The sequence below is a fragment of the Heteronotia binoei genome, chromosome 5, assembly GCF_032191835.1.
Source record: "Heteronotia binoei isolate CCM8104 ecotype False Entrance Well chromosome 5, APGP_CSIRO_Hbin_v1, whole genome shotgun sequence".
Taxonomy (NCBI): domain Eukaryota; kingdom Metazoa; phylum Chordata; class Lepidosauria; order Squamata; family Gekkonidae; genus Heteronotia; species Heteronotia binoei.
In genome coordinates, this window is record NC_083227.1 from 132,691,604 (window position 1) to 132,718,861 (window position 27,258).

General features: G+C 43.3%; 2 protein-coding genes across 6 annotated transcripts in view; one reads left to right on the top strand and one right to left on the bottom strand.

Moving 5' to 3' along the window:
* Positions 1-27,258, top strand: part of LOC132572884 (membrane protein BRI3-like) — a 418,468-nt gene that overhangs the window by 29,163 nt on the left and 362,047 nt on the right. The gene's annotated exons all lie outside the window — the stretch shown is intronic.
* Positions 18,248-27,258, bottom strand: part of SMAD5 (SMAD family member 5) — a 31,793-nt gene continuing 22,782 nt past the window's right edge. For 3 of the 5 annotated variants that reach the window (XM_060240422.1, XM_060240420.1, XM_060240421.1), the window contains exons 4-7: positions 23,067-23,183; positions 21,774-21,995; positions 19,727-19,983; positions 18,248-19,073 (exon numbers count right to left, since the gene is read on the bottom strand). In XM_060240422.1, the coding sequence (XP_060096405.1) occupies positions 18,930-19,073; positions 19,727-19,983; positions 21,774-21,995; positions 23,067-23,183 (740 nt within the window). In that variant the 3' untranslated portion in view covers positions 18,248-18,929. Of the gene's footprint in view, positions 19,074-19,726; positions 19,984-21,773; positions 21,996-23,066; positions 23,187-27,258 lie in introns of all 5 variants that reach the window. The other 2 variants (XM_060240419.1, XM_060240418.1) reach the window with 1 other exon arrangement.

Here is a 27,258-nt window from a genome sequence, read left to right on the forward strand (position 1 = left end):
CATCATGCAACGGAACACGTCCACGGCTGTAGCACTGCCTGTAACCAAAGTCATCCTACAGGCCGTTCAAGAGTCCTGGAAGAAACCATCTTCGGCACCGGTGTCTTCGAGGAAACTGGACGACATGTACAAGGTCCAGGAGACGGGGGCTGAGTTTCTCTTTACGCACCCAAAACCAAACTCAGCCATCGTCTCATCTTCCTCGAAGTCCAGTAAGGTGCATTCTGCCCCCCCCCCCCCCGGACAGGGAGGGGAAGAAACTGGATGGCATGGGCAGAAAGATCTCTTCTGCGGGATCCCTGGGGGTGAAGGTATCAAACTATGCGGCCTGCATGGCGAGGTACCAGTACGCCATGTGGGAACAGCTGTCCCCCCTCCTCTCCTCCCTCCCTGCGGACAAGAAAGTGTCAGCAAAGAAACTGCAACGGGAAGGCCTCGCTGTGGCCAAGCAGCAGCTGGCAGCAGCGAGGCACATGGTAGACGTGGCGGCCACGGCCATCACGTCTGCCGTGTCCATCCGCAGGCACTCCTGGCTAAGGTCGACCTCCCTGCAACAGGACACCAGGGCGCTCATTGAAGACTTACCCTTTGAAGGGGACGGTCTGTTTAGTACAACAACAGATAACGCCCTGCAGGAGCTAGATAAAAACTTGAAGATCTCCAGGAACCTGGGGGTGCAGGCACCCTCCAGACAACCTAGAGCCAGGCAGTGGAGCAGAACCTGGACCAAAAGGCCCTTCCACAAGCCATCCTCAGAGCAGCAGTGGCGTCCTCGAGCCTCACAACCCGATAAGCAGGCCTACTCGGGTAACAACAGAGGCCGCTATGGCGCCCAACCCTCAGGCAAATCGAAGGGTGCCCGCCCCTCTAAGCAGGGCCTTTGACTTTGTTGCTGCACGCTTTGCCGCCCCCACCCATTCATCTATCCGCCTCCGCCCTTTCCTGCCTGCCTGGGAGCAGGTCTCCTCAGACAGGTGGGCTCTGTCCATCATCAAAGAGGGCTACAAAATAGACTTTGCTCAGACTCCATGCCAGTCCGTAGTGGTCACCACTCCTCCTTCCCCACCTCTGCTGGCGGAGGTGACCAACCTCCTACAGAAACAAGCCATAGAGAAGGTGCCAACAGAGGACAGGGCGGCGGGGTTCTACTCCCGCTACTTCCTGGTCCCCAAAAGGGATGGAGGGCTGAGACCCATTATGGACCTTCGGAATCTGAACAAATTTATCCGGTACCAGAAGTTCAGGATGTCCACACTGCAATCGATCCTACCCCTAATCAACCAAGGGGACTGGATGGCCATTCTAGATCTCAAAGACGCTTATTTCCATATCAGCATCCACCCAGAGTTCAGACGATTTCTAAGGTTCGCAGTGGGTCCACAGCACTTCCAGTTCACGGCCCTACCATTCGGACTGTCCACAGCACCCAGGGTGTTTACAAAGATGATGAGCGTGGTGGCTGCCCACCTCCGGCTGCAGGGAGTAATAGTCTTCCCATATATAGACGACTGGCTCCTGGTAGCCAGATCAAGGGAAAGCCTGTTTGCTCATATTGCGGCCACACTACGCCTTCTCAATACCCTGGGACTGCAGGTCAACCTAGAGAAGTCAAAGCTCACTCCATCAAGGACAGTGCAGTTTATAGGGGTAGTGCTGGACACAGAGCGTCATCGGGCATTCCTTCCTGCCCAGAGGGCAGAGGACATTATAAGCACGGTACAGTTGCTTCAGAGACAAGGGTGGGGCACAGTGCAACAGCTCCAGCGGATGCTGGGACTGATGGCGGCGACGACAAGCGTGCTACTCTTCGCGAAACTGAGGATGAGAGACCTGCAGCTATGGTTTCTTCGTCAGTTTCGCCCAACCAAAGACTCGCCTCGAAAGAGGTTTACCATCCCACCAACGACGCTCCAATCGCTTCGGGGGTGGGGATTGAAGGACAATATCTGCCAGGGAGCCCCCTTCCACCTGCCGGCTCCCACAGTAACCATCACCACGGACGCCTCCCTGTGGGGTTGGGGAGCTCACATGGAGGGCCTGTGTGTGGGGGGGCCAGTGGCCACCCAAACTGACTTTGCACCACATAAATTATCTAGAACTATTGGCGGTTCACTTTGCACTTTGCTCCTTCCGCCCCAAGCTGGCGGGAAAGACAGTGACACTGCTCACAGACAACACCACCGCCCTGTCTTACATCAACAGGCAGGGTGGGACGGTGTCTCGTCGGCTCTGTGCACTGGCGATGGAAATGTGGGCGGAGTGCATCCAGTACGACATCTTCGTAAAGGCTGCGCATCTCCCAGGGGTCCTCAACACACAGGCAGACTCCCTCAGCAGAGGGGGGGGGGCGTCACCGCATGAGTGGGAGCTACAGTGGCGCTTCCTGGAACCAGTTTTCCAGCGTTGGGGGTACCCACAGCTGGACGCCTTTGCTACAGCAGAGAACAAGAAGTGCCCCATGTTCTGCTCCAGAGGGGGGGGGGCGGATCCAGCATCCCTGGGGGACGGACTCCTCATTCCCTGGGCGGGTCTCTTCCTCTACCTGTTCCCGCCCCTTCCCCTATTGACGAGAGTAGTCAACAAGATAGCAACAGAGCGACCACGTTGCATCCTGGTGGCCCCATGGTGGCCCCGTCAGAACTGGTTCTCCACCCTGTTACAGCTGTCAGGGGGGAGCTTTTACCACTTCCCAGCAGAGTCAGACCTCCTGTCGGCTCAAGGGGGGCACGTCCTGCACCACAACGTGCCACACCTGAAGCTGACAGCGTGGCTAATAGACCAATAGAGTTTTCTGACAGGGTCCAGGAGGTCCTGCTGAATAGCAGAAAACCCTCCACCCGTGCATCCTATGAGAGGAAGTGGAGGAAGTTCCTGAACTTTTGGGCCGGCCGATCAGGTTTGCCGAACGAGGCAGGTCTGCCAGCAGTCTTTGACTTTTTACTGTCCCTGGTGGATGCAGGCCTAGTCTTCTCCTCCATTAAAGTCTACCTGGCAGCGATATCTGCCTATCACAACCCCGTGGGGGGGTTCTCCATTTTTGCCCACCCTCAATCCAAGAAGTTTATGAGGGGGCAGTTCAGGCTGCATCCGCCATCTAGGCCACCCACTCTATCGTGGGACTTGACACTGGTCCTGGACAGGCTAACTAGGCGTCCCTTTGAACCCATGGCCACGTGTTCTCTGCAGCTTCTGTCCTGGAAGACTGCCTTTTTAGTGGCCATCACTTCTGCACGCCGCGTGGGGGAACTCACGGCGATGCGTTGTGACTACCCATATATAGTTTTTGGAGAGGCTGGTGTCTCCCTGGCCCCAGACATTACTTTCCTCCCTAAGGTGGCCTCCCAATTCCACCTCAATCTGGAGGTGTGGCTACCAACCTTTTTCCCTAACCCCTCCTCAGACGAGGAGCGCAGGTTGCACGCTCTAGACGTTAAGCGTGCCTTACTCTTTTATCTAAATCGTTCTAAAGCTTTTCGCAAGGACAAGCAGCTGTTTATCTCATACGCTGCACCCAAGCTAGGTTACAGGATCTCGTCCCAGAGGCTCTCGAAGTGGCTGACCGAGACGATCAAGTTCTGCTACCTCCTGGCAAAAAGGCCGTTGCCTGGACCTGTCCGTGGACACTCCACAAGAGCGATGGCGACGTCAGTGGCGTTCCTGAAAGGTGTTTCCTTGGCGGACATCTGCAAAACTGCCACCTGGTCTTCCCCGCATGCCTTCATGAAGCACTACGCGCTGGATGTGCATGCTCAGCAGAAGACTCGGTTGGGGACTGCGGTGCTGCAGACTGCTGTTTCCGGTTGACCGTCTTCCCACCTCCAGGTATGCCTTGCTTGCTAATCTCCCACAAGTGTGATGCACAGAGACCACGAAGAAGATAGACAGGTTGCTTACCTGTAACTGTAGATCTTCGAGTGGTCATCTGTGCATTCACACTACCCGCCCTCCTTCCCCACTGCTGACAGTCTCCCTCCAATAGGAGCTTCCAGCGGTCACGAAGGAACTGGCGGGATTACCGCGATGGCGCCGTTGGGCATGCGCGATGGGACGCCTGCGCATACCCAGTGGCGCCGACCGTGGAAAATTCCCGGGCTTTCTTACAGATACCGATCGGGGACCAGCGCAGGCGCAGTATCCCACAAGTGTGAATGCACAGATGACCACTCGAAGATCTCTCTCTCTCTCTCTCGGCTTGACTTCGCGAACGAAGATTTAAGAAGGGTGCAGTAGTCCACGTCTGCTGCAGGCTCGCTGGTGGCTGACAAGACCAATGCGGGACAGGCAGATCCGGCCACAGTGGCTGCAGGGAAAAGTCTGATTTGGGGTTGGTGCTGTAGCAGTGCGATTCTTCCTCAATCTCCTTTTGTCCTCAAGACCAGCTATGCGTGCGTTCTCAAAGGAAGAGACAGCCTGGTGGATGGTGTGCCTCCATGCTTTGCGATCTGAGGCTAGGTCAGACCACTGGTGATGGTTGATGCAACAGGTGCCAAGGGATTTCTTCAAGGAGTCCTTGTACCTCTTCTTTGGTGCCCCTCTATTTCGATGGCCGGTGGAAAGTTCACCATATAGAGCAATCTTGGGAAGGCGGTGGTTTTCCATCCTAGAAATATGCCCTGCCCAGCGCAGCTGCGTCTTCAACAGCAGTGCTTCGATGCTTGTAACCTCCGCCCGCTTGAGGACTTCAGTGTTGGTCACAAAGTCACTCCAGTGGTGCGAAGGCAGAGCTGATGAAAGCGCTCAAGGAGTCGCAGGTGATGACGGTATAAAACCCACGATTCGGAGCCGTAGATGAGTGTTGTCATCACAACCGCTTTGTAAACATTGATCTTTGTGCCATTTTTCAGATGCTTGTTGCTCCACACTTTTTTGTGCAGTCGGCCAAATGCACGGTTTGCCTTTGCCAGCCTGTTGTCAATCTCCTTGTCGATCTTGGCATCTGAGGAGATGATGCACCCCAGGTAGCTGAACTGCTGGACTGTCTTCAGAACTGATTCACCCACAGTGATGCAGGGAGGGTGATAATCTTCCTGGGGTGCAGGCTGGTGGAGAACTTCTGTCTTCTTCAGACTAACTTCTAGGCCTAATAGCTTGGCAGCCTCTGCAAAGCAGGATGTCATATGCTGCAGAGCTGATACCAAGTGGGAGACGAGTGCAGCATCATCAACAAACAGTAGCTCTCGGATTTGTTTTTCCATTGTCTTGGAGTGAGCCTTTAGTCGCCTCAGGTTGAACAGGCTGCCATCGGTGCGATAGCAGATGAAGACACCATCATCATCATCTAGATCTACCGCGGCACTTTGAAGCAGCATGCTAAAGAAGATTGTAAAGAGAGTTGGCGCGAGAACACAGCCTTGCTTTACACCTGTGCCTATTGGGAAGGGCTCCGAGAGGTCGTTGCAGTGTCTGACTTGGCCTCGCTGATCTTCATGTAGCTGGATGATCATGCTGAGGAATCTCGGGGGACATCCTAAACGTTCCAAGATTTGCCACAGGTCTTTCCTGCTAACGGTATCGAAAGCTTTGGTAAGGTCGACAAAAGCCACATATAGACCCTTGTTCTGTTCCCTGCATTTCTCTTGGAGCTGCCTGAGAACAAATACCATGTCGGTGGTGCTCCTGTTAGCTCTGAAGCCGCACTGACTCTCTGGGAGGAGTTCTTCTGTAATGGTGGGCACCAGTCTGTTCAGGAGTATTCTGGCAAGGATTTTGCCTGCGATGGAGAGCAGGGTTATCCCCCGGTAGTTGGAGCAGTCTGACTTTTCCCCTTTGTTCTTGTGTAGAGTGATGATGATTGCATCGCGAAAGTCCTGTGGTAGTTTGCCTTGTTCCCAGCAGGTGACAAGTACTTTGTGAAGTGTGCTATGTAGTACTGTGCTCCATGCTTCCGGATCTCTGGTGGGATTCCATCAACTCCCGCTGTCTTGTCACTTTTCAGTTGCTTGATGGCTTTAACAGTCTCTTCTAGGGGGGGGGGATCTCATCCAACTCTGTTTTCACTGGTTGAAGTGGGGTGAGGTGGATTGCTGAATCTTGAACTACGTAGTTGGCACTGAAGAGAACCTGAAAATACTCCGACCACCGGTTCAGTATGGATGCCTTGTCTGTGAGGAGCACTTGGCCGTCTGCACTACGCAAGGGACTCTGAGCCTGATATGATGGGCCATATACTGCCTTCAGGGCTTCGTAGTACCCTCTTAAATCACCAGTGTCTGCACACAGCTGGGTTCTCTCTGCAAGCTTGGTCCACCACTCGTTCTGAATGTCTCGAAGCTTGCGCTGGAGGTTACTACATGCAGTGCGAAAGATTGCTTTTTTCCCGGGACAGGAGGGCTGAGCAAGATGTGCTTGGTAGGCTGATCTCTTTTTCGCTAGTAATTCTTGGATCTCTTGATTGTTCTCGTCAAACCAGTCCTTGTTCTTCCTTGTGGAGAACCCGAGGACTTCTTCAGAGATCAACAGGATGGTAGTTTTTAGGTGTTCCCAGAGTGTTTCTGGAGAAGGGTCTGTGGGGCAACTGGGGTCCTCAATTCTTGACTGGAGTTTTGCCTGGAAGGCAGCTTTAACTTCGGCTGACTGAAGGCTGCCAAGCTGAAGCTTCCTCCGAGGGATACCTCCTCTCCTGGGTGTGGGTTTAAAGTGAAGACAGAGATTGCAGCGTACAAGACGATCCATATTACATTCCGCACTGGGCATTACTCAGGTGTGTAAGACATCTCGAAGGTCTTTCTGGTGCACCAGAATGTAGTCGATGAGGTGCCAGTGCTCGGACCATGGGTGCATCCAGGTTGTCTTCAGGCTGTTCTTCTGCTGAAAGATAGTGTTGGTGATGGTGAGCTGGTGCTCCGTGCAGAATTCTAGCAGGAGGCGCCCGTTATCATTGCAGTTGCCAATGCCATGTTTGCCAAGTACTCCTTTCCAGGCTTCCGAGTCTTTACCTACTCTGGCATTGAAGTCGCCAAGGATGATCACCTTGTCCTCTGTAGGGGTCTTCCGTACTAGGTTGCGTAGATCAGCATAGAACTTGTTCTTTTCTGCAGGATCTGCTTGAAGGGTTGGGGCATGCACTGAAGAGTGTTGCATGCTGCTTGTTTTGAAGTGGGAGGCGCATGGACATGATGCGATCTGAGTGACCTTTTGGCAGGTTTTCGAGTTTGGAGGCAATGGAGTTCCTGACCATGAAGCCAACGCCAGAAAGGCGGCTCTCAGCCTTTGACTTACCCGACCAGTAGAGGGTATAGCCAGCACCATTTTCTTGAAAACTACCTTCCTCAGGGAAACGGACCTCACTGAGAGCTGCTATGTCAATATTCAACCTGAGAAATTCGTGGGCAACTAGAGCAGAGCGTCGTTTAGGGCGACCACTGTCTACTGTGTCAAGCATGGTTCTGATGTTCCAACACACAAGCTTTAGTCTTTGCACACTTTGTGAGGCAGGTGCATGCCTTTTCTTTGTTGTTATTTTTTGACCGCAAGTAAAAATGCCCGTTGACCGCGGCTAGCCAACTGGGGTGGGGGAGATGAGCTTTGTTTGGGCCACCTTTTCTTGGCCCCTCTCCATGTGGAGCAAGCAGTGCTTTCCCTAGATAAGGCTGCTTGGTCGTTCAGGGTGCTGCCGAAAAATGCTTTCGTCTCTGGGTCAGCATCAGGCGACCAATACCCTGAACCACCTACATGCAGGATCGGGACTGCGGCTTCCAGTGGCATCTTCCACCTGCTGTTTTGCCCCTTGCCCATCGCTGCAGGACTTGGTGTGTTGTGGGTTGTGGATGTGGATATGCCCTTCAGACCTGCGCAGAGGAATTTTTAGGTGAAGCACAGTGTGCGCAGTACTGGTTCTACCCTTTCATCTTGGGGTCATCTGCCATGGCCCAGTGAGCCAGAACGCTGGCAGCGAGTCCTCCAGGTGGTAGGTGTTACATTAACGAGCTCTATCTGCCCAGGTTTGATGTTAGAGTTTTCCTTCTCTTGGCTGCCGAGGTTGGTGAGCCCAGCCTGCCCATCCGGTTATACCGCCGGACATTCGGTCGCACCATGACGTGGCAAACTCTGTGAGAAACGGGGGGGACCAGCGGGAAGGTGTTGCCACGGATGCAGTAATGCAGGATTCTTGGACATCATACATCTTTGATCAAAATAGATCTCCTCTATGATGGCAGATCAACAATTTAAAGCATATTTTAATGTCCTGTAAATACTGTATTGGGGGGGAGGGGTGGGCTCCCTCTTGGGTATCCTGCCCCCCCAGGGAAAGTGTATGCGTAATACATAGCCTCTCCTTTCCCGGTGTAGTGAACGCCGCGTGGTCACTGTCCGGCTATGCCTGGCAGATGGTCACTGCAATGGATGAAATATACTTGGTAGAAAACACATATTTATTAGTCCTAAACATCTACATGAAGCAGTTCTGGGATTTCTACTTATACTGAACAACAGAATTCACTCTTGAAAAAGATTTTTATTTAGATTGCAAAAGTATGCAAAAAATACTTCAACACATTAACACAGCTAAAATCTTTTACAGTACAGAAGCTTAAAAACTGTTGCTAGAGCCACATCTCTTGTATAAAATGAAGAACAGAGGTTATGACAACTGTATGTACTCAAAACCCACTTGTTGAATATTACAAAATAAAAATGTACTTAGAGAACTGAATTTAATTAGACTTTTCCAAGAGATATACAACTATATATGTAATTTTGGTATGTCCATTTACACAATACATTGTAAAGATTTTATTTCAAAACAATATTGCAGGTAGCAACAGTTCAGCCAACAAAAACACTAACTTTTATTATTTTTTTAAGGCAGAGAAAGAAAGCTCTTAATCAATTTAAGATATTTTTCCAGCCTACCCATATAAACATAATACTGTTAAATAAACCCATGGTTTTTAAAAAATGCAAAATCACAAGACAAATCTGTTACATATTGTTATTTTTTACCAATCAGCATTTTACATATTTAATTATCTCAACAGACAAAAAAATAATGCTGTGGGAGAACAGAACTTTTGGATGGGGTGGGGTGAAAAACCAAATTTCACACTGTAGCATCAATTCTATTTGGATAACAGGATCTCATTGGTTTCTTGTGAAAATAACACAGAAGCATTATAAAGCTTTTTTTAAAAAAAAACAGTTGATACTAATCCAATGAGATACTTTGGTCCTTCAACTGATTTCCTATCCAATCTGATGCAACATCTTGTACAATTTAGCTAATTCACATTTGTAACAGATTTAATTAGCAACCTGGAATCTAGACAAAGTTAATTTGTCTGTTACCTTTAAAATGCCTAGAGGCATTAGGGAGAACAAATTAAAGCCACACAGCACATGCACATCCTGATAAGGTTCTCAACAAGTATCCCTCCCTCATCTAACTGAAGCAAGTAATCAGCATAGAAATTGCACGGTGCAAAAATGTGCAAGATTATCTACTCATTTATACTGGCTAACAACATCTTAGAATGGGAATACTACAGTTCCTCAAATCTGAATAGTCTACTTTTATTTTTACATAAAATGCAGTATAAACTTGTAAGCTTATGGTTTTCCTGGAAAAGGAAACTACTGTCTCATTGCTGTGAAACTAAACTAAGCTTTACTAATTTTCCGATGCACAGATGTCTCTACAACAATTAAAGCGAATTTAAAAGAACTGGAAACATGAATATGCATGTACAAAAAAAAATCAAAGGCTTGGTTTTCATGAAAGGAGCTGACAAAGCAGAGCTATCCACACCTTTCCATTTCCCTGGCAGCCAGCTCCCCCGCCCCCATCCTCTCTGTGGATTGTGGAAACCTTCTGAACAAAATGCATCACAGTATACTAGTTGTAGTGAAGAGGGGACAGTCAGTCAAGAAAAATCACCCCCTCCTTTCTCAAGTGCTGAAGACTGAGAAAATGATGGTTTCACTCCATTTCCCTATCCACTGCAGCCAATGATACAGTGTATATATTTTGTTCATAATTCTCCCAAATTTCAGGACCCTATACTTCAAGCAGGGAGACTGTTGTTGAAAGACAGGGAAAGATCTATTCCAACAGCTTACATGAGCTCTTAACAACATTCTCTGTTTCTTCACTGTAGACATACTGCAATGTGATTGGGACTACACAATCATTTCTCTTGCCCACAATACAGTATGCACCAAAATGTCTGGCTAATACCGGTACCTGCAAATGCTTTTAAGCCTATTATGTTATAAGCATCTGTTACAGAGACCTTGAAGAGGCAAAACAGATGGAATAAATTCAAACAAACTGAAACACAAAAGACAATATCACCTTGATTTTACCAAAGTCAGTGTATGATTAGGACATCCGGGACCAAGAATAAAAGGCTTAAGTCCACTGGATACCCTTATGAAGCTTCCATTTATTTCAATAGTACTGCACAGGAGAGTTCCCAGTGATTCTGTCCTAACCTTATAGCATTTTTAGCAAAAATAATCTTTGGCTATAGTTCTAAAGTAGCAGAAGATATCTTGACAAAAAAATGACTTGACCAAAAAAAGTCTCATATTCCTCTGTGTTTTAAATAAAGGCTGGAATATTTTTTTCCCCTTGAATCAAGTAAAAATTATTTTAAAAAGCATTAGTAAAACAGCACTCATGGAAGTTAGTATCTTTTTTTTCCCCTTTAAGGCAATTCTAGAACAAATATATATCTTATGTAAACTTTACTCCTTGAAAACTCATTACCATGTGCTGACACAGTGCTACTATGTAAACAGAGCAAATTTTGCAACCTACCCCAATTTTTGTCTACATTTGCCAACAACACAATAACCCATTTGCATACTTTTGAACTCTCCAACATTGATTCAAACATGCCACGTAAGGTGAACAATAAGGACATTCTAAATGGCCATGTGTGCTGGCCATTTCAAATGACCAACATGGTTTTAGGCAATTTTATATATACTGTTACTGCCAGGTCTTTTTTTCTGGAAAAAGAGGTACTGGAACTCTCAAGAGGGAAATGAAGGAGAAACATATTGGTGTCCCTCATGAATCAGTCTGCTATTTCAGTGTACACCTTTCGTCTCCTCATTTCCATTTCTAACTTTTCAACAATTACATAAAAAGTGGAGATACGGAATTTCTCTCTGGCACTGAGAATGACCTCTGGTGCATTTCCATCGTTGGCCATTATCTTTCTTATATGCTTATGCGTTTGAGTTGCTTTGTATTCAACATCAGGAAGCATGTCCTTTGCAAGTGATTCAAATCTCTCAAACTCATCCCTTGATGTGTGCAACTGGTCTGCCAATGATGAATACAAATCTGCATGTTTGCAAGATCACATTTTCACTTTCAAGAAGTTGACTTGTTCTATGAAACTTTTCTAAAGTTTTCTAAAGTTTCATTCCAAAAATTCAGCATGAACACAAATTCCAATTCTTGCATCTTGTTTGCAGTATTCTTTGCCTCCCTTCTAGGGTCACCTTTTTGCAACTGGCCATCTGATAAATCTTCCAAAGTTTCCAGAATCTTGAAGAAAGAGTTGGTAATTGCTGCAGTTGCCACAGCATGTGCTTCCCATCTAGTGTTCCCAGTTGCCATACTGTGGTGATTTCAACACTTTTTCATTTCCAATGCAATCTTTCAGAATTCACCAAGCAGTTGAGGCAGAAAAGAATGTGTAGAGCAGTTGTACAGTGGAAAAGGAATCTACTGCAATTTGATAGCAATCCACAGCACTTCGTCCAACTAAATTAAGTGAATGAGCTGCACAGGGTACATAAATGGCAAACTGATTTGCACCCAAAAGTTTTTGCTGCATGCCATTGTAACGTCCAGACATGTTGGCAGTATTGTCGTATGACTGCCCTCTGCATTTAGCAAAATCCAATTTACAATCATCACATAAGTACTTCAACACTTGCTGTGCCATAGCTTCACTGGTGTGGTTTTGTAATTGCAAAAATGTGATAAATCGTTCAACTGGCAGTCCATCTTGCAAGTATCTGATCACCATGCTCAGTTGGTCAACATGTGAAAGATCAGGTGTTGAGTCCACAGACAGACTGAAGCACCCAGAAACATTAATTTCGTCAATGCACTTTCTTTGCCATTAACTCACTAAGTTCCTCACATATCATTTTGGACAGGTACGAAGGGTTGCCTTTTCCAGTATTGCCATACCGTAATAATTCGAGTAGCCCCAAATAATTCCCATTATTGAGAGGCCCAAATTTTTCCATTTTCCTCGGAATGGCAATCCTCCTTCAGCCAGTGTGTAAATGACAGCTACAACACGCCGAAGAACATTCTCCCAGTAATTGTACTCTTCAATTTGTTTTTCCAGTGGCTGTGTCAAGCCTAAGCCTTTTTCCAAGTTAAATATGTCAACATGGCATCTCGGTGAGTTGTACTTCTTTCATGGTTGTCAATTACAGCAGTGTTTCGCCAGTCACTGAATCCTTCATTTCTAGCAAAATGCATTGACCCTTTGGGTGCAAAAAGTTTACAAACAAAACAGTAAACTGATCCTTTTGAAGGAGAGTACAACAGCCATTCTCTCTTGCAGTGTTCACCATTGGCTTTTATTCCAAAAAATATCTTCTATGAACAGTATCTCTTTGGCTTCCCATTGATGAAATTGCAACATGATTTGTCAAATGGCCCATTGTGGTGCTGACATTCACTGGGTCCACAAGCAACCCACTAAGTCACATCATCACCATAAAATTCATCCCACAACCCTGGGTCCTTAGCTTTGTTCATTTCATCCTTGATCAGTTCTCTAAACTCCTTGGACAGTTCAAAAGCATTTACACATCTTGTCATGGAAGTAGGTCCAGGTTGTGGCACTTCATAATGTGTAACGTCATCATGAAAATCTGGCCTTGCACCAACACTGCCTGTTTTTGATGGAGATAGGAAGTGAATCAAATCTATCTCTGAAGACTGATACTGCTTTTGATCTGGATCATCTCTCTCTGCAGTTTGTAAGAAGAAATCTGTCAGCTTTTCTGTCTTGGCTACATCAGACAGATTCTTTTGCTCATTCTCTTTTGCATGTTTTCTCTTTTGTGCACCATTCAACTGAAAGCGCTTCATTTTTGACGTTTACATGGGACTGAAATTAAAAAGGGGCCGAGAGGGTCATTGAAATGACTGTCATGTCAACTGAATTTGGCTCCATCATTTTACTTTTAAACACATGCATTTTACTTTTAAACATAGCCTATGACACTGCACCTCGCCAACAAAAAATAGAAGATAACCTTAGGGTGCACCATGATCAATTTGCACTAGCTTTATCAAAAAAAATTTTTTAACAAATCTTCGTGGTTTTTTTCTTTTCACCCTTTTCCCAGTTTTGTGGTGCCCCCTTTGGCCCTGGTGCCCTAAGCACGTGCTTAGTCTGCTTAATGGTTAATCCACCCCTGGCTACAAAGTTAACTTTCAGGTCTCCTGTAGGGCTTTTCCTCACCTTTGGCTCTGATTTTCAAGGCAACAAGGAGAATGAAGAAGCATCTCAGCAGCTCAGTGCAAAAACACCTTAGGAGGAGCTGTAATGACTTTTGCAAACAGCAGTGCATTTCAGTTTTGCAACTTATGAGGTTGTTGGCTTCAAATGCAAAGTTCAACCAAGTAACTATCTTACTTTTCCCACAAATTTCCCAGGAAACAGGAGGGAGAGGGGAAGGAGCAGTGGCAATCTGGCAAATAGGATTTCTGGTAAGATGGAACACTGCTCTTTAGCCAATCACGGTTTATTCTTTTCTGAATTTTTTTTGTGCACAGGCAAAGAGTGTAAAAGCAACGGTCTGACTGAGATATGTTTGGAGAATGTGCATTGGCTCTGGCTTCACTTGCTGCTCTGAGTCTGATTCCGCTGTCCAAGAGACATTGCTGTGAATTTCAGATCAGATCCTGCCTACCTGGAGAAGAGTGAAGACAAGCTGATCTTAGGCTTGGTGGGTGGTAGGTGGTGTTTTTTTTGGGGGGGGGGGGTGAGAACAAGGGTTTCAGGCCTTTGTTCAGTTCCCTTTGGTTTTATTCTTAGGCTTTAGTTCCTTCTGGTTTTGTGGCATGTGGTTATTTATGTGGAGTTTTGTTGCTGTTTGAGCTTAGTGATAGGTGGGGGGGGGAGGAAAAGGATTATTTCTGTTTTGGTTCTTTGGAGTTGGTTTAAGACTTGGTAAACATACATTTTTTATTCTTTTGGGGGGCTTGTGTACGGGGAGAGGTTTGGGTTTTTTTTAAATATATATATATATATATATATATTATTTTACTTGAATTTTCTCATCTCCATCCTTTGCTGTTTGTTGCTTGTTTCCTCTGCTCCCCCCCCCTTTTGGTCTGATATGTGTGCATGGAAGGGCTTAGGTTTAAGTTCTTCTTGCTTTCTTGTGTATCCAAGTCCTTTTTCCTGCTTCCCCCTCAATAGTCCCCCCCATATTTCTTCTCTTTAAGTTCTAGGGGGGGGGAGGTTTGAGGGGGGAAGGGATGTTGAGGTTCGCTGTTCTGTGTTCCAAGTCAGAGACATAGCCAGGATTTTTTATTTAGTGGGGCACATCGCCAGGTTTTGTTGTTTTTCCATTTAGGGAGGCCAGGGTAGCATTGTGCATTGAGGACCCAATTCAGACCCTGGGAGACAAAAAGACAGAAAGAAAGTGGCGGAGAGACAGACAAGCAAGCAAGAAAGGGTAGAATTTAAGTGTGTGCTTCTGGTTTCAAAGGTTATTGAGTACAATACTTAGGTGCTGCTAAATAGGATTTGAGTAACAAGGGCCTATTTTACTAACTGTTTAACTGTTAAGCGCTCCTAATTAAATTTCAGCATAATGCTTTAGTTCCTCTCTAACTAGGCCAGAGCTAGGAGTATATTAAAAGAGGCAAGGCTGCTGGTATTGGTCTCCATCCAAACTAAATTGATCCCACCATTGAACCTCTCTGCAAAAAATGTCTTGTAGTAAAAAAACAGATTTTATCCATTGTTGATGGCGATGCAGATATATTTATGCATTTTGGCAACAGATAAATAGACAAATAAGCAAAATTACCCATACAACCTTAGCACTAGAACCTGATATTTTTTCACTTCATAGTTGGCAAGACCAAAGGTTAAGTTCCAGTACATCAGAATTCATATCTTAATAGCCACAGCATGGCTAGTCATAGCCTCACACTAGGTAGATAACCAGCCACCCACATTAGAAGCCTGGTATCAAAGGCTGTGGGAAATGTCCATACTATGCAAAATCACTTATAATTCATATGATGCATCTTAAAACCAATTTAAAAGACATGTAGTGTCTGTTCAGTACCCCTTACTTATTTTTCTTTCTGAAAATGACATCATTCCACAGAATCAATATTATAGAAATTTAATTTATTTTTGACAATCCTGTTGCTTATGCATATTATGCAACCAATTGTTAAACTTCAGTTAGTTTTATGTAACACGCAATGAAGGTCAGACTTTGAAGGATTGTATTAGATTAGATATAGCAAGGTATCTATTTAAGTTTCCAGTGGTTTTCTGTTAGATTTTTAAATGTAATACTGCTGGATTAAAAATTATTTTTTTTAAAAAAAGAGGCAAGACAGTGCGTGTCAATAAAACAGTGGTATAAATACCTACATTTACTTTTTTAAAAACAGTGAGAGGAACTCCGAGCTTTAGCGAAAATAGGCACTTTTAAATTTCCATTTAGGTTGTCCTGTAGTTGTTCTATTTTCAGGAGAGCTCTTGCATTTCCATAAAGGAAATCAGGCTTGTTCCAATATAATCTAGTCAGGAGGTTTAATAAGAGCCTTAAAAAGCTCTGCTGGTTCTGCAGTTGAGCACCAGTAGCACCACTGTACGGATTCTGTTGTCCTTGTAACTCCCCTCTCCCTCAATCAGATTGTGATTCTGTGCTTGACATAAATCCTGTTCAGCTGGCATTTGCTACAATGGCACTGGGTTCTGCTGCTGGGTACTATTGCACTAGGGCTGCTATCCTTGCAACCCCCCTTGCTTGGATTGTGATTTTGTGCTTGACATCTGTTCTGTTGAGTTGGCATTTGCCACAATAGCACTGGGTTCTGCTGCTGGGCACTATTGCACTAGGGCTGCTATCCTTGCAACCCCCCTCCCCCCCTTGCTTGGATTGTGATTTTGTGCTTGACATCTGTCCTGTTGCGTTGGCATTTGCCACAATGGCACTGGGCACTAGTACAGTTCACTGGTTCTGCTGTCCTTGCAGGAATGCCCCCCCTTCAGTTTCTACTTCAAAGATTCTCAGATTTGACCTTAGTTCTGTTGGGTTTTGGCACAGCCCCAGTAGCACTGGTTCTGCTAGGCCCTTACACTGGTAATCTATGGAAATAAATAGAAATACTGCTGGCCTTACAAAAATCCTCGCTCCCCCACACAAACTTTCTATTGTAGTGATTCTCTAGGATATTCTGATGGGCTTGCATTACCTTGCTCCCCCCCCTCACTGGAAACAATGGAAGATGGGGGCGTTTTTGAGGAGAGACTCCAACAGTTACATTACAAATCTCGTGCCTCTATCTCAACTTCCCCCTGCCTCCAGAACACTGAAAATACCCCAGGATAAATTTGCCATTGACTTTAATGGTTCTCATAGGGATAATGGATCCCCAGAAAATTCAGGATTCCAGATTACCAAACCTGAATACCAAACCTGATATTTTTCAGGTCCAATATACTAAAAAAATTTAAAGATCAATTTTTCTTTCTTGCATACCCCTACTAAGCTGCTGCAGGGCTAGTCTTACACTGTTTAGTCAGAAGTAGTGAATAGCTGAAATGGGGATGGGCAAGTTCAATATTATGTTGTCTGGTTTCTCTCTTAGCAACACTGTTGCACACCAATGTGTTTTAAATTTCTATAGCAAAAGTGCATACTCAGGGACACTTAGCATTGCACCTTCTATCCTTCTTAAACTCCTTCTCCATGCTTTTGCTAAGGGATTTTATGAAAGAAGGTATTTGCTAAATGGGATTTTTTGAAAGGAGATTTTTACAAATACTCTCCAATCAGCTACAATCATAATTCAACCGCATATCACATCAAGCAATGTTGGTTCTGTGCCATGCCAACCAAGATTTAGCAGGCATCTGCTTGTTCGCATAATTATTTCTGCTAGTGAATGAGCGGTCACAAAGGGTACCAAAGCCTCAATCCTACTAAAATGTTGCTGAACCTACTATTTTTATACCTGCCTTCACAACTGTAAGGTTTAGAAATTTTTCACCTCTATACCATTCCCATCAAATGAGAAGTTCTAAGAATTCTTAAGTCTTCACCCAGATTCGATACTGCAGTTTTTTCTGGATTTGTTATTATGGGTTTATAGTTTTAACTTTCAATACTAGAGAAATATCAAGATCTACTCAAAATATGCTAATTTTGTTAAACTCAGTCTAAGATGATAATAGCATACAAGTAGAAATGGGAACAAACTGGGAAAATGTGGTTTGGTTTGCAGCATGCCTCATTAATGAACCATGAAATGCAACTTTTATCTGCCTCACAAATTGGTTTCATTTGTGAGGTGACAGAATGGACTGCCGGCATGCTAGAGACACCAAATTCGCACCTGTCATTTCCCCAGAGAGCACTTTCCTAGGGGCATCTTCTTGGGGAGGGGGGGCTGTAATTTGGACCCCATAAACCCAATCCTCAACAAACTTGGAGGGGGCAGGTAGAGGAGAGTCAGCTGGAAATCCCCTGCAAGTTTGAGCTTGCACAAGATCCATTCTATAAACTCCTGAACCTGTGCCTGTTAAACCACAAAGGGGCCAGAAATATTTCTCAATGATATCATTGTCCTAATATGGGGCAACTTCCAATTTTCTTTTTCTGCCAATCTTATCAATGGGCCGAGGCACACTTAATTGCATAACGAGACTGTTTTCTATAGTAGTAAATTACACTAGGGAGCACCGGTGTATGAGAAATTAAGATCCATTATTTATATCACATAGGTAGTAATCAAGAGGTAGTAACTTTTTGTTACTTTTATCCAGTGACTGATCGGCCTGTGTTATCTAGAAGGCGATCATTTTGTACCCTTTATTAATTCACTCATGTGCCAGAAACTTCCAAGAACAGAACACTGAACTGAAGTGAAATTCCCAATACTTCTGTTGCTGCAATACAAAACAAAAACAAAAACAAACCCCAACTAATACTGCAAAATAATAGCAGTGGAATTAAGTCTTCAAGATAACCAATTATGGAGGCAAATTATGACAGAAACCCACTGTGAATCTCCTTGCAATGTAATATACAAAAGACATTTTGAGTTACACATGGCTTGCTTCAAAAGCTATCATACATGAGTGATAAATCAAAAAAAATAATTTTTAGTCTAAAAACTAAAAAAAAAATGAAGATCAACAGCTCTTTAAAACAATGGCTAAAAGTAACATTAAACTGAACAGATAACCTGCTTCTGTTTATGACAGCCTTTCAAGAATGCAAATATGCTAACATGACAACCTGTAACAGGTGTTTCCCCCCCCAACATGTGTATACTACTGTCACATTATTATTTATTCAAACAAAAGACATTCAGGTGTAACAATCCTAATTTTGTTTAGAACTTTTACCGCCCCCAAAATCTGACTTGATGGTTGCAGCTGAACTTATCCAGCCTATATAGTTTACTCCCTAATGTCAATTTCTCAAACTTGCTTATAGAGGACATTTCCAGTGAAGGCAAAGATTTTGTTAAATATGCATAGCAAAAAGATTTTGCATATGAAGTTATTGTCCTGCAAACTTGAATGTTTCCTCAGTATCTCAAATCAGCAGTGATCATTAGTGTAAAATTGGCCACGGCAGAAGCTAACATATGACATCCACTTTCACACTATCCATGCTGGAAGATTCTGCAGAATTCACAAAATGGTCACTAAGGATATGGTTGAGCAGTACTATGGATACTATGAAACAGATGAAATCGGATTGAGCGGAGAGCCCATTTGTGTAAGTACTTTATCCAGCCACTGGAGAGGCCCATGAAGATGAATTTCTATCCAGCATGGAGTACTTGTAACATCTTGCCGGTGATATTCTGCTCCCCATCCCTACAAAAGAGATACATATTTATTAACCTCAAAATTAAAACTGAAACCAATAAATGATGTCATATAACTGATATAATAAATTCCTATTTTCTTTTTTTAAAAAAATCAGAAATATTACCCTTTTGAATTGTCCAGCAGATTACAACTAGGGAAGCATATCAGAGTACAGGAAGGGAAGGCAGAATAATGCACTGACTTCATGCCAAAGAACACACTATGTTGTCACACTAGACACACTATTACTCAATCCTCCATATTTTAGAATTCATGGAATACCTGAATTACTACTTATTTGGGGGGGCAGAGAATTATAGCTTACTGAGCCACACTGAAGGCACATAATCAGTCCTCATTCTGCTTGGAAAGTCTCCCTTTCTAACTAGCACCTGTTTCAAAGTGGTCTACGCTGAAAAGACAGAAATATATGACTAGATTTGCAACATTAATATAAAGAAAAACATCAAGATATTGATATTATAAATTCAAAAATGGTTAAGTGGTTTGACTACATATTCAAATCAGTATTGGGGTAAATATATGCCAAAAATTATTTCTGTCGGTTAGCAAAGATATATATTATTGAGGTGACTCAATTTTGCTCAAATTATGACCAGAGAGATCCACTAAAATTATGACCAATAAAGTTCACTTACTTTTACAAAACTCATCCGAATTGTACACATTTTGGTAAGTTCATACACAGCCTCAAACCCATGATTCACTGACTGAGCTAAAAGCTGAGCAAATTCCTGATTGTTAAAAATTTTTAGGCTACAGCCGCTAGGAATCTTGCACACAGTTGTAGGGTGAAATCCATGATGGTAGTTGCAATTCCTGCTCTGTACGAATATACTGCTGTCACTCAGGCACTCGGCATAGACTTCCCCACCAACATAATAGAGATGGACACCTGAAAAGCAAAAATTAAAATTAAAAAATCCTCAAAAATTTAAAACTTCTATAATTCAATTCACTATTTCAATATTCAAATCAATTTAATAATTCAATAATTATATACCAGGAGTTCCAATTAAGTCATGAGATAGAGGTTTGTATCTAATTACTGCAGCACATTTAACTTTTGTCCACTATTGGAAATCAAGCAAGATGACTGAAGTTAGTGAATGGCTCTCAAAACTTTGATTGACTAAGTGGTTTACTGAGTGGTGAAGAATTAAAAATGTAAGAATTTTATTATAAGTACATAAGAGAAGCCATGTTGGATCAGGCCAATGGCCCATCCAGTCCAACACTCTGTATCACACAGTGGCCAAAAATTTATTTATATATATATATATATATATAAATAAACACACTGTGGCTAATAGCCACTGATGGACCTCTGCTCCATATTTTTATCTAACCTCCTCTTGAAGCTGGCTATGCTTGTAGCTGCCACCACCTCCTGGGGCAGTGAATTCCACATGTTCATCACCCTTTGGGTGAAGAAGTTATTATTATATTTGTTTTGAAATAATATTAAAATTAATTGTTTTGAAATGCATATAAATGTATAAGGATAAAATTAAATTTAAAAATAAAAAACGGTTAGAATGGAGGCTCATTTCTACTTAAAAGAACAATTAAAGGTGCCATTTCTAGATGTTGATGTACATCAGAGCAAGGGAGAGGGAAATGAGAGAGGATGTCTGCCAGCTGCTTCATATCTAGACTGATCTTGTTTCCTTTGGTTGCAGGGATGCAAAGTGTAGGTGTTGCCAGAGGTACAAGTCTTCAAAGAACCAAAGAACTCTTGGCCCACAGCCTGCAGCTTACAAAATGTGGCACTGAATGCTCAAGCCCAGGATGTTGTTTAGTGTGTGTTGTTTAGTGTGTGTATGTTTTGGTTATTAAATTGTATTCTGTTAACTGGAAATGTATTTTCTATGAGCCACTTTAGTTCCCCAATATAGGAAATGCCTTAAATCAGACTAAACTTTCATTTTAAATATCCACTACTTTACCAGCCACTAGATGTCCTCTTCCCACAAACTACAGAAATGGATTTTTCAACATACAGACATCAAACAGTATTAAAAATTACCCATTTTATTAAAGCTAGTATCCTGTAACTAGTATCCTTCATGCCACAAGGAATATGTGACAAAGCAGATTAAAGCATCTGCTCACATAGTAATTTTATAAATTTAAATGAAATTATTTGATTTAAAGGTATTGTGTCAAAGTATACTATATCTTCCTGACGACCCCCCCCCCCCCTTCAATTTGCATTGCTTCATTTTGGACTATTTAAAATACATTCTGGACACTCATCTCCCAAGCCTTTCCTTTTAACCGCCTTACTTCCAGACCTAAGCCAAGAGAGAGAGCATCTCCATCCCGCTCCCCAACACACTTGCAAAACTTTAAATATTTTCTTTTTTCTGTTAAGATACGAGCTATGCAAGCATCCAGAAGCCACATATACACAAAAACATTCAAATGTGTGCATCAAAAATCAAATTTTGAAAGTTACTACAGTACAAGATCAAAGAAATAAACCCAAGACAGTAAAAGACACAACAAAAGAAAGTCTTATGGTGCAATAATTTGCATTCTACATTTGCTATGTATTTTCTCACTGAATCATGGGAATTAAAAAAAAAAGTGTATTACTGTAATTGCATCCATTATTTCATTTTTAAGGCCCAGTCTATAGAGACAGACTCCTTATAATCCTGCAAAAGCACATTTTATTACCTTTTCCGATATGTCTCCTTGTGTTCTCAATTGTTGAATTGCGATTAACGTTAGAGAGTAAACCTAAGCAGAATCTGTTTTTGTTGTTGGAGGGATCTGTAAATCCATCTACTAAGATACTAGTAGAAGAGGCATGAAAAGCCTCCCCAACTCTATTGTTTAATTCATAATACACAATTGAACACCAGTGCTTGGGTTCTTCATAGGCAACAGGGTGAACATCTATGAAATAAACAAATAAAATGGATATTTAATATCTCAAAAAAGTACACAGTAACACAATTTTTTAAGAAAGCTAAAGGTAGTCACTCCTTGTGCAAGTACCAGACATTTCCAACTCTGGAGTGACGTCACATAATGATATTTTCACGGCAGACTTTTAACCGGGTGGTTTGCCATTGTTTTCCCCAGTCATCTACACTTTTCCTCTAGCAAGCTCATTTTACCGACCTTGGAAGGATGGAAGGCTTCCACTGGGATCAAACTCAAGTCATGAGAAGAGAGTTCAGACTGCAGTACTGCAGCTTTACCACTCTGCACCACGTGGCTTCTAGTAACACAGTACCTAGCATTAATACATAATTCCTCTTACATATTCTTTAATCTCATCATATGCGTCTCCTTGTAGTCCGCGGGCCACACCAGATGTCAGTATCAGGTAGGGTGATAGGTTTTTTCCCTGATTGGTAACTTAAGATTTTTATGTCATCAAAATGGCTGAAAGCCAATTTTTCCTACCTTTTCTAATTTGAAGTATAACTCAAGAACCAAGTGACCAATTTCAGATTTACTGTTGGAAGCAAACAAATTTCCTACAAATAATACCAATAGTGCCTCTATCCATTACTGGGATGTAAGGAATACATCAATGAAAAAGTCAATTATTTCCACATTTTATTAGATTTACAGTATATAGTGCTTCACCTAATTGAGACAGTAACCTGAAGTATGTTAGACAATCATAGTTTATTCTTTTGCCTTTCCAACAAGCCATAGCATGAATAAATTCATTCTGCTATGCTACAGTTACTTACATTAGAAGTTTCTTGTTTTATGTCATTTTTATCTAATGTAACTGGATAATAATCAACTTCGTGTTACTATAAAGCAAGCTTGAAAACATGATATGCTGCCCATCAGAGGCTGCTAGTACTGATGAGCTTCATGGGGATGAAAGGAATAATGGCAATTTTCAGTGGAAAATAGCAGACTTAATAGCAGGAGTCCAGAAAATAGAATAATTCTTCCTTGGTGTCAAATTATTAACAGGTCTACCAAAAATGTTTAGCTTACCTCTGCTGGAAATATTTGGCATTATCTGAGGAATCATATTACTGCTTGTGTCCATAGACTGTGAATTATCTTGTCCCATTTGATCTTCAGGGGGCATATATGCAGGTGGTGGTGTGTCTGCTGATTAAAAAAAAATTGAATAAGGTTAGTACACTTGATACAGCCTAGTTAGAGTTCCTGTACTATTACACCACTTTCCTATTTACTGGTAGACCCTTCTTCCTGTCTTTTTCTTCTTCGCTTCCTTCAGTGACTAATAAAGCAAAACAGAGTTTCAACTGATTACTCTGAACAATTAAGGAGGATACATTTACACATTTGTCCCCTATTTAAAAATTATTGCTGAACACCCCCTCCCCCCCCAAAAAAAAATCCAAACAAATGGTGCTCTAGTGACTTTATAATCATAAATTGTTATTGCTGTTTGGCCTTCGCATGTGTCAAAACATTTTCATTAAGCTGTATGCCAATTTGCGCTGTTCACTCATGTAGAGGCATCTGTCTATATATACATGAACTATTGACTTCTATTTCAATATATCGGAGGAAGTGTGCATGCACATGAAAACTTTGTTGGTCCTAAAGGTGCCACTGGGGTCTAACTTTGTTCTAACAGTTCTCTAACATATTTTTGTCACATTTCACCAACAAAAACCAGCTTATGATAATAAAGGCAAATATTCAATTAAACTATAAATGCAAACAACAAAAAGAAATCTGGACAAGAACCACTGAACTGTCTACTGAATTTTCTGTTATATAGTTGTTACCTCCAGAAACCAAGCAGAAAGAGCAGTCTTCCAAACCTTCCTAAAGGAATGCAGAGCACTGCAGTACAAAACAGGCCCAGTGGGAGCTAATATGAGGAGAGATGCTCTAAAGTATTTGGGTCTCATGAAAATTAAGCACTTTAAAACAGCAGAACTAAAACCCTGAACTGGGTTCAGAAGTTAACCAGCAGTTTATCTACAGGGCATGTCATAACAGAAAAGTATACAAAAGCAGTTTACTACTGGTCAGTTCTTCTTTCTCTTACACTCCCATGCATCTTACCCATTCTGTTCAGCCCTCAATTACACAAATAATGTCCTATATATTGGAACCCCGGTTTTCAGATCTTGATTCTATTTTAATTGCTATCAGTAGAAGATGCATGTGAATGCTTTTAGAACAGGATCTAAGCTGTCAGTTCTAATTAATGCATTTATTTGTATTTATCATGCATAACTTTCACTGATGTTATTTACCATTCCCTTAGCCCTCTACCCTCCTCCCCCCTTTGTAATACACTTGACAGCTGTATATCCCATTTCTGATAATCCTTGTTGGTTCTTTACACAGCTCTATTGTGTTGGCTGAAATGGACTGTTCAATTTCAGCCAACTTGTGTCCTCTTATGCAGATGTCACAGGAATAAGATTCTGGGGGACTACAACAGTCATACCAAGGGCTCCTTAGCCAGGGCAGCTCAGGATTTCATGGCTGCCATGACAACCTTGAACTGTCAACATGTCACTGGTCCAACACACGAGGTAGGGCATACTCTAGACATGGTCTTTTCAGCTGGATGCGAGGATGGTGCTCTGAGTGTGAGGGACCTTAATTTAGTCCTTTTGTCATAGTCAGATCACCATCTTTTGAGATTTAGACTTAGAGGCTTTTTCCTCTTGCAAGGGTGGAGGGCCTGTTAAGATTGTACACCCCACAGGCTAATGGATCTGGATGGTTTCCAGAGGGCTGGGGGGTTTTCCGGCTGACATGGCTGGTGCTCCTGTCAAAGCCCTGCTTAGGGTTGTGCACATGTGCACATAAACACAAACATTCAGTAATTTTCCAGTAAAAAACCAGTATTTCCTAATATTCCAGAATCCCAGTTATCAGTATGGTAGATCTGAGAAATATCTGGGACTGCCAATTTTTTTCAGCTCCATTATACCCTATGGGAATCATTATAGACAACAGTCCCCATATGCTACAATGGAGAATCAATCTGGAGGTATTTGGAGCTCAGGAGAGGGGGGCTTTTTGAGGAAGAGACACCAAATTTGCAGCACAGCTATTGGTGCCCCTCCTCAAAAAACCCACAAGTTTCAAAAAGATCGGATCAAGCGGTCGAATTCTAAAGGCCCCAAAGGAGATGTCCCCATACTCCATTGTTTCCAGTGGAGGAAAAAAATATTTTAAAGGATGTGGTCCCTTTAAATGCCTGTCCAAGCCGTAGTGCAATTCTGCACTAAGTGAACTCCAAAGGCATTTAAAAGGACAGTAGTCCATTTAAACACCTAAGAGTTGATTCCAAAGGCATTTAAATGGACAAAGAGCCCTTTAAATGCCATATAACTGTGACTATCCAGCAGTCCTGAAAAATCCTGAATATTTTCAGGGTTTTTTGTGCAGCCACTTTTGGATAGCAGAATCACCAGCCTCCTCAGTGATCAGCTGAAGAAATACCCAACAAATACTGATAAAAGCATTTATCAGGTATTTTTCAGCTCGGTTTATTGCACACCCCTAGCCCTGATCATTGTGGAATGTGGAAATGACCCAGGTGATTGACATGATTGCTCCTAAGTGCTCTCGGTTGTAGAGCCCTTACAGCCCCATGGTATAGCCCAGAGCTGAGAGTGATGAAACAACTTAGGAGACAGCTGGAGTGCAACTGGAGAACTCCCAGTGAATGCAACACCAACCTGGTATGTGCCTACAACTGAGTGTATTTTGACGCAGTGAGGGTGGCAAAGAAACCTCACTGCCTCTATTCAATCCTCTTTTTGTCACCAGCGGAGCTTTTTAAGGTTGTTCTGGGCTTGCTATATTCTGGTTCCAGAGACACCTCAGACCTTGAACGTTCTTGAGCCTGCTGTAATTTACTCACTGGGCATTTCTGGGGGGGGGGGGGGGGAGGGATTGCTGAACTCACTGGGACTTGGGACTCCAGTTATAGCAGGTAAATAGGTGGAGCTGTCCAAAGTACAGTCTAGTTCAGCTTTATTGGATGAGTTTCCATTGGTACAGCTCAAGGATGTGGAAAAAACACTTGGACAGGTTTGTACAACCACCTCTGTACTGGATCCTTGTGGCTTATAAAAGCCAACAGAGGCATAACCATCTGGCCCAGGGAGGTCATCAATGCCTCTTTAGGAGAGGAAGTGGTCCTATCCTGTCTTTAAAGACTGTGATGAAACCACTTCTAAAGAAACCCTCCCTTGACCTGGTTGCCAACCAATTCCAGGCAATCTTGGATAAAACTGATTATCTGGATCTATTTCAATCGGGGTTCAGGCCTGGTTTTGGCATGGAAACAGCCTTGGTTGCCATGTATGATTACCTATGCCAGGAGCGAGACAAGAAGAATGCAATGCTGTTGATATTGCTGGATCTCTCAACACCAAGGTAAACTTTTGGAGTAGCTAGCAAAGATGGAGTAGGAGGCACTACCTTGCAGTGGTTCTGCTCCTACTTGAAGGGCTGTCTCCAGAAGGTGCTTAGAGGATATTGTTCAGCCCCAGAGATTCTCCAGAATGGAGTTCCTCAGAGGTCCACTGAGTGGAGTCATCTGGAGTATTGGATCACATTGCCATCAGTACACTATGACATGCAGTTCTATTTCTCCTTTTCATTGTCGGCAGGTGTCTACAGTATCTGGCTATGAAAATGGACTGAATTACGGTTAACAAACTGAGACCCAATTCCGACAAGACTGAGATGCTGTTGGTGGGTGATTCCTTTGACCAGATGGGTGTTGCACAACCTGTTCTAGATGGGGTTGTACTTCCCCTGAAGGAGCAGGTTCACAGCTTGGAGGTGCTCCTTGATCCATCTGTCACTTGAGGCTCAGTTGGCATCGGTGGCTTGGAATGCTTTCTACCAGCTTTGGCTGGTGGCCCAGTTGCACCCCTACCTGGACAGGGAGAGTCTGGCCTCAGTAATTTATGCTCTGCTAATCTCCAGACCAGATTACTTCAATGCACTCTACATGGGGCTGCCCTTGAAGATAGTTTAGAAGCTGCAGCTAGTGCAGAATATAGCAGCAAGACTAATAACTGGGACCCAGAAGTCCAAACATATAAGATCAGTTCTATCCCACCTGCATTGGCTGCCTGTATGTTTCTGGTCCTAATTCAAGGTGCTAGTCCTAACCTATAAAGCCCTACACAGCTTGGGACCATGATACCTGACAGGGCATCTCTCC